This window comes from Podarcis melisellensis (assembly GCF_964234715.1).
Source record: "Podarcis melisellensis genome assembly, chromosome: 3".
Taxonomy (NCBI): domain Eukaryota; kingdom Metazoa; phylum Chordata; class Lepidosauria; order Squamata; family Lacertidae; genus Podarcis; species Podarcis melisellensis.
This window is the reverse complement of record NC_138530.1, coordinates 58,798,464-58,811,848: the sequence shown is the minus strand read 5'-3', so window position 1 is coordinate 58,811,848 and position 13,385 is coordinate 58,798,464. Positions and strand designations below refer to the sequence as shown.

At 38.5% G+C, this 13,385-nt stretch overlaps 1 protein-coding gene across 3 annotated transcripts in view; it reads left to right on the top strand.

Moving 5' to 3' along the window:
• The window catches only part of UTRN (utrophin), a gene marked incomplete at its 3' end in the record, with an annotated part of 317,155 nt that overhangs the window by 43,417 nt on the left and 260,353 nt on the right, over window positions 1-13,385 (top strand). For all 3 annotated transcript variants that reach the window (XM_081905086.1, XM_081905087.1, XM_081905088.1), the window contains exons 3-8: window positions 2,959-3,020; window positions 8,247-8,339; window positions 9,085-9,162; window positions 10,070-10,162; window positions 10,840-11,012; window positions 12,564-12,679. In XM_081905086.1, the coding sequence (XP_081761212.1) occupies window positions 2,959-3,020; window positions 8,247-8,339; window positions 9,085-9,162; window positions 10,070-10,162; window positions 10,840-11,012; window positions 12,564-12,679 (615 nt within the window). The remainder of the gene's footprint in view (window positions 1-2,958; window positions 3,021-8,246; window positions 8,340-9,084; window positions 9,163-10,069; window positions 10,163-10,839; window positions 11,013-12,563; window positions 12,680-13,385) is intronic.

Below are 13,385 nucleotides of genomic sequence, written 5' to 3'. Positions count from 1 at the left end.
TTCAGTAGGCAGAGCAGAATATATGATTCCCCCAAACCATGATAGTTAATCAAGCAGGGAACTCAGCACAGAGGTTATTTGGCTCAGTTGACAGCTAATCCATTGAGGTTAATGGAAGATTAATTAGAAAAAAGGTACCTGCAATAATCTGTTGATATATTGTTCAAATGTCAAAAAGTAATATACCACAGCAATACAGGGCAGGAGAGTAAGAGAGGTGCTTGTCATAAGATGTTCCTTTTCAACCTCCTCTTGCAGCATAGAACCTACTTGAAAACAAACAAACAAACAAACAAAATCTGGAGAGCGCAAATCACACATTCTTCCTTTTTAGTATTCCTCCTTTGTCATATTTGTACAAAAAGGAACCTTAAGCTGTGTATTAATTACAGGGGGAAATATGAATGGAGGTCAGAATTTGCATGTTTGCTTTCAGTTGAATTCTTATATACGGAGAATGGGGTCAAATTCAGGTTTGGGGCATTTGTGTCACGAATGTCCTGCAGGCTTTGTTTTGCTTTTACTTGCCTGTTGGAGACTGGCAGAGGAAGGACAGAAAGCTCAGTCCTTCCTCTGGTACTCCACTTGATTTCTGTGTTTGACTCAGAACACTTCACACAAACCCTGTATCAGTTCACTAACTTGCCTGAATACTATTCTTTAATGGCTACTGGGAGAGTGCTTAAATATAACGTTGTAAATATACTTAGTGAAGATATAATGACTTTCTCATTCATCTGTTCTTCACCTTAAGTAAGCAAGGCAATGAAAGCTATTGACTTAAACCAGTGGTGTCCAAACTTTTTCCAGAGAGGGCCAGATTTGATGAAGTGAAGTAGAAAGGCAAGATATACATGTTTTAGTAAACAACAAATATATTTTTTCTTGTTCCATTCTCATGCTCCCACTGGAAGACCTATGAATAAGTTTGAGGTACCCACAGTAGTACAAATCCCCAAAGGCAGGCAAGTGCAAGTTTGTAATTCTGCTACATTCCTGGTGCCTCATTGAAAACCCACAGGCTAATTCCAACTTTTATTTCTAAATTCCTTAGTGTAAAAATTTCATTTTCAGCAATTAAAGGAAAGGACAGTTTTAAGAACTAGTTAAAAAGAATGTTGACCTTTTTGTGACTTTGTGTAGTGGATGATGTCAAAAGCAGTTTAAACATCTGAAACTTTTCCAGCACATATTCTTTTGCAATAAATGTTGCTTTGCCTTATTCTCTGAAGCGTTAGCATAGACGTTTGTTTAGTAAAAGGAGGAGCTTTAGGGATATATGAATATTGTGTCAAAGCAAAGGAGAAATTGCAACCTAGCAAATGGTGACAGAAGCCAGAGTGCACAGAAATGCCTTTTACCTTCCCGCCACAGGAGTCTACTTGCACTGGTGTGCTTCAAACCGCTAGGTTGGCAGAAGCTGGGACAGAACAACACACGCTTACTCTAGTTGCACAGATTCGAACTGCTGAACTTCTGATCAGCAAGCCCAAGAGGCTCAGTGGTTTAGAGCACCGCGCCATCCGCTCTCAATAAACAGCTAATTAGAGCTTACTACACCTTCCCCTCTGACTCAGTCTCAGGAGAAGGAAAATGTAAATAGAATGAGATAAGTGCTGCTTGAAGAGAAAAAGACCACATTCCCAGGGCACATTCCTCTGATTCCAAGTTGGTATCTGAATTTACTTGGAGTTGATCAGCACAGAAATGATGCATACAGTGGAGCCATTCATGACTTGATAGATGTTTATAATGTCAACCACCCTATTTATATAAAGTAAGGCTGTATTCTTTAACCTTTCCTTGTATAGAACTCCTCCGTTTTGACAGCTGCCCTTTTCTGTATTCGTTCATAACTTCTTTGAGATGGAGTAAGCAAAAACGTGTGCAGTATTCCAAAAGGAGCCGCTAACCAGGGTGCATTTGTTATCCAGCTCTTGAATCTGGTTGTAAATAATAATTTAGAAAACATAACAGTTTGCATTAAGTCAGATAACTGTAGGTGCTAGCATAACACTGATTCATGATTATTATTATTATTATTTTACACAGAGTGAACACATACTTGTGTAGACTGTCCTACTATAGTTATTACTTGCAGGTACACTGACCCAATATTGCTGCTTTTCAGTAATTATGTAGGCTGGAGAAACTGTAAGCTTTCCTTTATAGCTTCTTGAGAGAGGACTTTGACAGTTCCTTTTTGAAAACTATCTGAAACCTGGTTTCTAGAAGGAAGAACAGACTAAATCTGTCAGCAACAATTACATTTTCTGGATTTTCCTAATAATGAGTATATAAGGCCCTGTAGCAGTTTGGGACCAGTTTACTTGAAGAACTGCTTTCATCAGCAGAACTGGGACTTTTCCAAGTGCTGCATGAAGATGGTTGTACAGTTGCAAGTAAATCCATCTTTTGAATGTGGCAGCACCTAGTCTCAGGAATGCCCTGGCTGTTAAAATTAGGCAGGCCTCCTCATTATACTTTCAATACCTGCTAAAACCTTTTTGTTTAAGCAAGTCAATCTAGACATGTAATTTCAATATGTGTAGGTATATGTTTTTATAAACTATTGTTTTTATCTATTTTTGATTATTTTATTATGTCAACTGTTTTTAATGTTTGTTATTGTTTCCATTTGTTTTTAACAAATAGTAAAACACTTAGGATTTTTTCTATTTAGTCATATAAAAACCTGCTAAATCAAACTAAGCTAATGAAGAAGTATGGTGCTTGTTCAAGTTTATCTCTATATTCACCACTCTAGAATTTTGATAGATGTTCCTCTGCCATGAAAATCATTTCTAAGAGGTCCTCTCAACCCTTTGCTTCCAAGTGAGACTGGAATCAGTTTTTTTCTTATTGAGGGCAGTTCCTCAAAATAATGATGATTGATGAGTGATATTTAGCAAGTCTGAGAAATATATTTTAATGTCCTTTAATTTCCTTAATTTCTAGATGAGCACAATGACGTACAAAAGAAAACCTTCACAAAATGGATAAATTCTCGCTTTTCTAAGGTAAGCGTGGCTTAAAACCTGATAAGTATACGCATAACCTTTACCCTAGCTTTTGACAGCCAAGATGTGCATTTTCAAGAAACACCATTTTCCTGTGACTTATTATTTTTTCTTCTGTTTTTAACACTGAATTTTAAATTGTTGTAGCACACCCTGGGACTTGTTGGGTGAAGGGCAGATAATACATTTACTGCTACTACTACTGTTATATTGGGTTACAATGTATAGTCTTTTCAGATCATCCCTAACAAGCTACACAGTTACATCCACAGAGTGATTTGTAATTTATAAAGGTTGTGTGCCACCCCCAATCTCTGCTGAGCGGTAGCCAGATTCCAGGGGTTTCCAGACTGTTACCCAGGATCGTGTTTCCGTTGGGAATCAAGGCACAGCCGAGACTGTGATCTTTAAGAAATATGGTTTATTTTACACATATTTACACCGGAAGCTTTCAATGGAGGGAGTGCAGAGTTTAAAGGCTTTCACATTTCAAGGGGGGCATGTTCTCCACAGCAGTACAGCATTGGATTCCAAGATGTCTCTGTCTCAGCCTGCCTTCAGCCAGCACAACAAGATGGTCCTGACCTTCAGCTCTCACATGAAGTTCTACCTATTTCCTGCTTCTCCTTCAGAAAACCCTTTGCCAAGCAGCTTCTCCCCCTTTCCACACTATTCCATGCCTAGCTTTAAAAGGTGACAATTTACCTTTGTGACACAGCGCCCACATTGCCTTGGCAAGACAGGTTAATGGTGGGGCAATCATCTTCCTTTGTCCCTCTGTCTGGCTGGCAGAAAAACAAGCTCCGCCTGTCAGTTCTGATTAAACCCAGCACCCAAGATTCTACAGGAAGAAATATGGCACCAAGGGATCTGGGGCAACCCTGTTCCCCCACTAACCAGTCTTCCCCAACCTGGTGCCCTCCAAATGCTTAGGACTACAGTTCCCATCAACCTCCTCCAAGCTAGCACATCGATAGTTTGAAGCATCTAAAGGGCACCAGGTTGGAGAAGTCTGCCTTATGGTGCCGTTTCTTGCATTCCCACTGTGAAGAGGCATTGTACAACAACAGCAGCAGAATTGTTGAGCTAATATCCTTTCAAAAACAAAACAAAAACAAATTGTGACGCATGATTAAATTCATTCATATGCCAGGAGTCATAGTTCTGTCCATAGCAGTATCCGGAGAATTTGATGTTGTCATATTATAATTAGATTCTGCTTGCAATATCCTGAATGCATTAAAATGGATTTTGAAGATTGCCTTTCTGTATGCTCTGTCACAATTTGACGTTATGAAAACATTCAGTGAACTTGCGTTCTGATCAAGTACAACTGCCAGTTTCTGAGCATTATAAGCTGCTGAAGAATTGTAGAGTTAGTCTAGAACAGTCCAAAGAGCTCACTTTTTAGCTTTCTTGTTTCACTGTTTCCTGCTTCACAAAATTATATTGGGTTACATTTTAGAATTGAAAAGTTGTATTTCCTAACAGGGAAGAGAGGCAGGAAAGCAAATAGGCATTTTAATCAGCTGATTGGTGGCTTCTTTCGAAAGCCATTTGCTGCAGAACTACTTCCTGCAAATGGAGCATCTGTGTCTGCAAAGGAAACATGCTCCATTAGCAGCAAACATTTTTAATTCTGATTGCTTCCTGCTGCAAATAGAGTTTCCTCCCCTGCAGCGATTTGATTGATTGATGATAAAGTGGCAGAGAAATATAATCATTCAAATAAATCGCAAAGTGGCTTACAAATAATAACAATAACAATGGCATAATACAGGGGTCAGCAACCTTTTCCAGCCGTGGGCCGGTCCACCATCCCTCAGACCATGTGGTGGGCTGGACTATACTGTATTCTAAAATATATATATATGAATGAATCCCTATGCCCCACAAATAATCCAGAGATGCATTTTAAATGGAAGCACACATTCTACTCATGTAAAAACACCAGGCAGGCCCCACAAATAACCCAGAGATGCATTTTAAATAAAAGGACACATTCTACTCATGTAAAAACATGCTGATTCCTGGACCGCCCGCAGGCTGGATAGAGTAGGTGATTGGGCTGGATTCGTCCCATGGACCTTAGGTTGCCTACCCCTAGTATAACAGAACATCACAAACAGTGCACAAATAACATAGAACAATTAAAAAATCACCAGGAAAACAATAACAATCAACAAAACAACTGTAATATTTTTGTGGCATAAAATTTAATATCTGGAAGTCAGCACTGGGATCATTAGGATATTGTTGATAGAGAAGTACCAATAAGTAAGAATGTGTGTATGTATGTATGGTGATGATGATTTATGTCATTTTTATAAAATGATAGATGTGAACTATGAGGATTTTATTAAAACATTATAATTTAGTTATGGGTGCTTTAATTGCTTTTCAATGTTAATCGTGCATTCATTGTTCACCTTCTGAATGTATACATTAAAGGAAAATAGGATTATGTTGTAATTTTTATATAAAACAAAGTAGTCAGGGAAATTGATGACATCTGTAGCAGTTTTATAGACATCTAATAGCATAATTACTTCACAAGTCGCTTGGACCTCAGTTGTGTGTATATTTCAATAGTTTTGTGTATTGTAGAATACCTGCTTCTTTGTATCATCAGCTACATTGAAAGTTGCTTTGGTAGTTTTGCTGCTGTTACATTTTTTTATAGGGAGAAAATTGATTGTAGGTTTGTTCTCATAAAAATCAGGTACTTGTTGAGCTAAGTAATCAAGTTATAACTATTTTGATGCAGAAGACAAAACCACCCTGCCATAAAGAACAAAAGAAGAGACAAAGATAATTTGCAGTTCAGTGGACTACATCTATATGATAACTACTTTATATATATTCAAAATGTCTCTCTTCATTAATGACTCTATTCAGTGCTGTGGCCAGGATCAATGAACACATACTTCAGTAAGGTTTCATGTGCCATCAAATCCCTAGGCAGTGTTTCTCAAACTAGGGTCAGCAGCTGTTATTGGACTACAACTCCCATCATCCCTAGCTAGCAGGACCAGTGGCAAGGGATCATGAGAGCTATAGTCTAACAGCAGCTGGGTACCCAAATTTGAGAAACACTTGTTTAAAGTGTATTTTGACTGCAGAGTTATTAAAAAAAATTGAGGCAAAGCACATTGTTTTTTGCATCTGCTTCTGCTTCATGGCTTTGCAAGTCTCTCTCCCCCCCACTTTAAATGTGAGATCAGAATAAAAGAGGAATGTGGACTAATTTAACTTATATAATTATATAGAAGTGATTCAGCAAAGCAAATGCCTACAAAATAATTACATATACTTTCTAGCATCAATACAAATAGAAAAGACACAAGTTCTCTTTTATTACATAAATATATTTCTGAATAAAGTTGGTGCTCTAAATTTAGATACTGGAAAAAATATGCTCCGTTTCATTTACTGAAATTCTTCCGACCCTGCAGGGTGACCTTTCTGCTTTGTGAATGGTTCCCACATCAAATTCCCATGACTTGGGGGCATGATATGGAAAAATCTTGGTCCAAATACGAAAGTAAATAATATGTATTATGCAAGATGAACCAGAAATTTGTTTTCTATCCCTATACTAAGACTGTTTCTTGAACTTGTTGCTAAATTAGTGTTACATAGAAAATTGCAAGCTTGTTTCTCTGTGGAAGAAACATCATATAACAATATGTGGAATGGGAGAAGTGAGAAGGAAGACCTACAGCACAGAACTGCTGAAATAAGCCAATGCTTCCCATCTTTTTTCTTCTTCTTCTTCATGTGCCCCTAGTAAGCTCAGCTTTAAGGAGCTGGATGTGCTTCAGATGTATCTTGCCTTCCACTCCCACTTGCCCTGCCTTCTTATGGACCACTACTGTCAGCTGTGTATGTTTTCTCATTTTGTGGATGGAGCCCATAATTGTATGTTTAAAGAATGACTTTGGGTTCCTACTAGTTTATGACTATTATCTTCACACCTTAATCCTAAATGTTCGTATCTCCACTTCCAGCAGGGCTGTGAAAACTGTGTCCCCCCTGCCCCCCAAGACTCCAACTCCCATTAGTCCTACCTAGCCAAGCAGAGTCAGTGATCAGGTATGATACCTGTTTTAATCCAAGAACATTTGGAGCAGGGTGGTCCAGCACATGGCACCCTCGAGGCTTTTTGTGCACTGCCCCCCTCTGCAGCCCTTGTACTGCCTTCCCAAAGCCGGGTAAGCGAGGTGGTGGGCTTTGGGAAGGAGGCACAAATGCTCTGACAGGGTCCTAGAGCGCTGCGGAAGTGAGCCCCCGCACCTGTTTAGCGGCCTGCTCAGTTTGGGGGCGGCTTGTGAGCTGGTTAAACGACCCCTGCGGGCTGCTTGTGGCCCATGGGCCTTAGGTTGCCTACCCTGTCCTAGAGTTTTCCAGTCTCCTTCCCAAAGCCTATCTGGGGCTTTCCCAGCTTCGGGAAGGAGGTGGGAGGGCTCTAGGACTCTGTCAGAGTCTTGTGTCTTCTTCCCAAAGCCCAGTTCCTTGGTTATCTGGCTTTGGGAGGACAATGCAAGGGGGCATCGAATTTTGGCCTCTCTCTCTTGCCCCCTCACCCTACCCCCCACCCGACAAGTAGTGTATGGCCTATGGGTTCTGTGTTGAAATATTATTGAAGCCCACTTGGTATGAAAAGTTGGACCGTCCTGATCTAGAGGGTCACAGGTTTCCCATCCCTGGTTTACACTGTCAGTGTTAAAAGTGTTTTGAGGTGTGTTAGCATTTACAGGTATATTTTAGGCACATTTCCCTGCAAGACTTACAGGCCAGTATAGCAAGGCTTAGTAGGCTTTCTCTGTGTGTTTCTGACAACCGTCAGTGGTGAAAAATTTGGAATCTACTCTTCCAGGTGAAATTTATTGCATGATAATTTCATAGCAGATCAAGACTGTGAAGACAATGGATGATAGTTGCTTTAAATAGATTGTTGGGAGGTTATGTAGTGGTTGCCACCTTTGTGGCACTTTGGTCTACATAAATAATTTCACTGAGAAATCTGGAAAGCTTGAACATATGCAGAGAGAAAAAAAATTGAGACGAAATTGGTCAGACTGTGGCTACATCTTATATTTGTGGCATTTTGTTCTTTGTGTGTTTATAGAACTAAATATCATGCACGATGGGAACTAAGTTACCTAAAAACTTCCCTTTTTTGGAGCATTTTATAATGATTCTAAAACGTATCTTGTATTATAGTGTGGAAAACCACCAATAAAGGATATGTTCACAGATCTCCGAGATGGGAGGAGGCTTTTGGACCTTCTAGAAGGACTGACAGGAAATCCATTGGTAAGCAAAGCATTCTTCCAACACGAAGAAAATTAACTTCAAATGTTGCATGTCTAGTTAGAGTGGCATCATTCACTTATTTAGAATACTTTGCAGTTCTTTGCCTATAGTTTATGAATGAGCACACTCAAAGTCAGTGTGTTTATGTTCTTTGCATCAGTTTGAACTTGTATGTGGTTCTTGGATTTCTAGTTCTTGCAGTTGTAATAAATTTAAATATGTGATGGCAACATTTTTTAATCTAATCAGTTATGCTGAACAATCAATGCAAATTTCCTCTGATGGATTTCCACTGCATTTTTTTTTCAGCAGAAGAAAGTTCATAGCAGGATTAGGCCCTAGCCTGAGTTAGACAATTTCTTCCCTTCATACCTGAATTAGGAGAGAAGGAAAAGAGAAGGGGAATGTATGTGAACCTGACGCTTGCTACAGTACATGTCTGTAGTTTCTATTGTTACATCTGAATGCAACCAGTGTACGCCTAATTCAGTCGTCTTCCATTAAAAATAGTTGGTTCAAGCTGCCATAAGCAATGTATATCATCCAGAATTATAATTACATAGCTTGGCTAAAATAAATGGATATACATTTGGCTAGAATTAATACATGTATTCAGAATGTATTCAGAAATTCTGTTTGGTCTTTCTTGATCTTCTGGAGAGTATTATTTGTTAAATATCATACAATGAAAGGAAAATTTGTGATCTTAGTTCTCTTATATCTGAAAATTGTTTGTTATTTGAAGCTGAAAGAACGTGGATCCACAAGAGTCCATGCCTTGAATAATGTCAACAAAGTACTTCAAGTTTTACATCAGAACAATGTAAGTTTCTAAAATAAATGTTTGCTTAGAAGTTCAGTGCCCTTGAATGTTCAGTGCCCCCGAAACAGGAGAAGAGAAGGTAACTATGAATTAAAATTAGTTAACTACCAATTAGACTCCAGCCTGAAAAGTCTTGGTGGTGACAGGGTAGGCTTGGGAAGAAGAATTTCATAAAATTCAACATGCTTACAACTTGGTTCCCATAGTAGTTTATACTTTGCAGTTCTCAACTGTAATGATACTTCACTTATAATTAGAAGATAATTCCTCCCCCAAGAAGTGAACTTGTATTTCTTGTTCCTGAATGCCTTTGGGCATCATTGATGGATAGAATGCTAACTTATTTTGAGGGGCTGAGTCAAATTATAATTTACTTTCTATAGACTTTTTATCAATAGTTATCAAGTCTCCTGAACTGCATCAGAAAAAACTATCTTTTAAAAATAACAACAGAAAGCTAAAAAGTGATTGCACAAACAAGAATGTTGTCTACTTTTGTACTGTTTATACATATAAAGGTTTGGATCTGAATTTAATTCTTGATTTAAAGAGAGAGCTTTCTGCCCTGCTTTCCTTTACATTTTCCCCAAAATCAGCTTTTGGAACTGGGGGAAGCCTTTGCCTAGAGGCTGTTGCTTTTGGCCACCAGATAAATATTTGGTTGCCACTGATGACGATCTCTAGGGACAACTTGATTGGGGGGAGGCATTTTAATTTCACACTTGAATATAAAAATGTGCATATCTCCTAGAATTTGTACATTTAATGACTGCTTCTTGTGCATTCTAAAAGCGGATTAAATCATCTAGTTATATAGCTTATACTATTTCTTTGCAAAAATGGCTAGGCTAAAGAAGTGAATTGTGTTGACTGGAATAAAGCAATGATATTTGCATGTGTGTTCCAGGTGGAGCTGGTGAACATAGGAGGGACGGACATTGTTGATGGAAATCACAAACTGACTCTTGGCTTGTTATGGAGTATAATTTTGCACTGGCAGGTGAGCGACCTTGATGCCTTATTTCAGTCCTTGCAAGTGAATTATTAATTAGCAATGGAACACATCTGCAGTTTTTCTTTTGCTGCAACCCTCTCATGCCATCTATCCAACCAATCCCACCAATCCTGAGACCCCAGGGACAGGGGAAACGACTTGAAAAGTAGCTCTCTTCTAATAGTAAGAAACCATTTGACAAAACTTTGTGCTATTCACCAGCATCCATGCATGTACGCACGCACACACACACACACACGGAGTAGGCTGTGGTGTTCTTGGATCTCCTTAGCTGGCCAAGAAGCTGGTAAAATGGGTTCCAATAGTTAGGGAATGTACTAGCTGAGTATTGTTAACATCTGTATCGTCAGCTTAAGGGGCACTAGTGCAAGTTTTGTATTGGCATTGGAAGCAATGGGGGAGGGATAAAAGAAAGAGGTCAGGTCCAGGGAGCCTGCAATATAAAGTCTGGAAATGAAAAGAGTTGGGGACAGATGGGAAGGATGAATATGAACAAATACAATTACATATGCTTCTTTCATGTGGCCGATTGTGACTCACTGTCCTTTATGCTAATGCTGTAATCCATAGGTTTTGGAAATCTTGTTTTCAGAGGCTCTGTGTACTCTTGGGCAGTTGTTTTGTGTATATGTACTTGAAAGGCTTTTTGCGCTTTCTATCAGGTTAAAGATGTCATGAAAGATATAATGTCAGACTTGCAGCAAACAAATAGTGAAAAGATCCTCCTGAGCTGGGTGCGACAGTCTACTAGGCCTTACAGTGAGGTCAACGTTTTGAACTTCACCACAAGCTGGGCAGATGGGCTTGCTTTCAACGCTGTGATCCACAGGCACAAGTAGGTAGCTCCTTGTCAAATGCTGCAGTTCTAAGGAAATAAGTGCCTGCAGTTTCTTTGTCCTGGGGTGGGTAAGGAAATTTAATACTAAGTGATGCATTTTTATTTTTTTAAAAAAATGGCAGTAACAAATGACAATAGAAGAAAAATGCCAATACAACATTTTCCTAAAGAGCACAAAGCTTACACTCAGTTCTCAATAAGGTAAAAAAAATACTTGGAATTGTTTTAATGCCCACTTTGGCATATGTTAGCTGGAAAGAAAGCTGAGTGGCTTTTTTAATGTTGAGGTTACTATGGTTGAGTGATGAGCAACAGTCAAAGCCAGTTATGTATGTTCTTTGTTTTTACTTTTTAAAAACACACATGGGAAAGTAAGAAAACATTTAGTTTTTTGGTTTTTTTTTTAAAAAAGAAATCTCAGCTCAATACTAATACTTCCATGTGTTTATCTTGTGGCTTCTCACTATTTATTCATAGATGCATATATTATGAAATGAATAAAGGTCATTTATTTTCCACTTTGCAGCTTAAGACTGCAATATTGTTCCACTGAAAACCATGGAACTGCTGAAATAAATTTCAAGGTTCATTTTGTTGGGGTGAAGATGTATGGCGAGGGCCACCACTACCGAAAGATAATAATAACTAAGTATCATTAAAACAATGGAACCAGTTAGTCACAATTAATTTAAGTCCCATTGTAATGGGATTCAGTCACAAGTAATTTAGTCATGTAAGGTCATATTGGCCCAGTTTATATATTAATGCTAAGATAACCATGGCTTATGGCTTAGCATGAATGCATGTGTTCCTGGAGATGAGATTGTGGATATTTACTCCTTGTCTGGGCCTGCTACAAGCTAAACCATGGTTTGGCTTAGTGCATTGTCCAAATGGTCTTGTTGGTTCTCATTCCACCCAAAGCACGAGTGGTAAGCAAAGTTTGCTCTTGGTTTTCAGCTCACAATTTGTCTGGAAGAGATAAAACATGAGAACAGGAACAGGTGACATACTAAGCCAGTCCATGGCTTACTTAGCTCACAGCAACAGAATGATCAGAAAAGGAGCAAAGTGACTGGAGTATTCTCTTTGGGAGCCTATGTGCTTGCAGCAGGCCATGTTTTAGCTTAGTACTACATGTAAACTGAACTAAATATTCAGCACTTTTGAAAACAGCAAGTTGTTCAAAGAATTAATTGAAGGCTGCCTTGCCTTGCATTAGCAGCACACCTGCATGCTGCCTAAAATATACCCAACAATTGAGACTGATTTCTTTAGCATGATCATTGGGATCAATAAGTAGGTTGAATGTAAGTTCTGTCCATATGATTGAAAGTGAACTAAATTCCGGGGACCCTGAAATGTTAGTTTCCTTCCGGAGAAATAAGTAAGCATATTCATCAGCATCTGCACAGATCTTTCTCTTGTATGTGGTATTTGACATAATGGACGCATGGTACATATAACCGCTTGATTCAAGTGATGAATGAATAAGCAAGTTGTCTTCCTTTTTTTCTTCCCTTATTTTGTTTTCTCTTCTGATTTTAGGCCCGAGCTCTTTAGCTGGGATAAAGTAACTAAAATGGCTCCAGTTGACAGACTAGAACATGCCTTCAACATAGCCAAAAATCGCCTGGGGATAGAAAAATTGTTAGATCCTGAAGGTAGAAGATGATTCTTTGCAACTGAGTACACTTATGTCTGGATGATTTTTTTAAATTTATTTTATGTTTATGCATTTAAGATGACTGTAATGGATTATAATTGGCTAACTTCTGTTTAGAGTAAACCCACTGAAATTAATGTGCCTTAAGTTAGTCATGTCCATTAATTTCAGTGGGTCTGCTTTGGGTAGGACTACAGTGGAATGCAATCCAATACTGAATATGAAAAAAGAAGAGTGTTGCTGCAAAGACTTCAGTATTTCTATAGTGTTTACTTAGCCTACATTTACTAATTTGCTTAGGCAATTTATAACCTGCTCTTCACAAGAATCAATCCCAGACCAGAATACAACATGAAAAGGAGCAATACATAATAAAATCAAACATTCTGAAAAAATCAAACCACAACAATAACCCAGAATTAAGCATGCTGTGCCTTTTTAAAATTAATTTCAGTCAATCTGCCAGTAGTCTTGTGCTTAATATATCTATATACTATAATGAGAGTGAAGTGACAGAATTTAGTACTGATGGTTTTCAGCTTGGTGGATAGTGTCCTATACATGTGTTGCTGATTCATTTCTGCAATCTCTCTGCCCACCCTCCGCAAACCCTGAACTCAACATACGGGTAAAGCCTTATGGCTCTGGACATGGTTTTCAGCTTGAAAACCTGCAAGAATATCCAGTAAACATATCATTTCTGT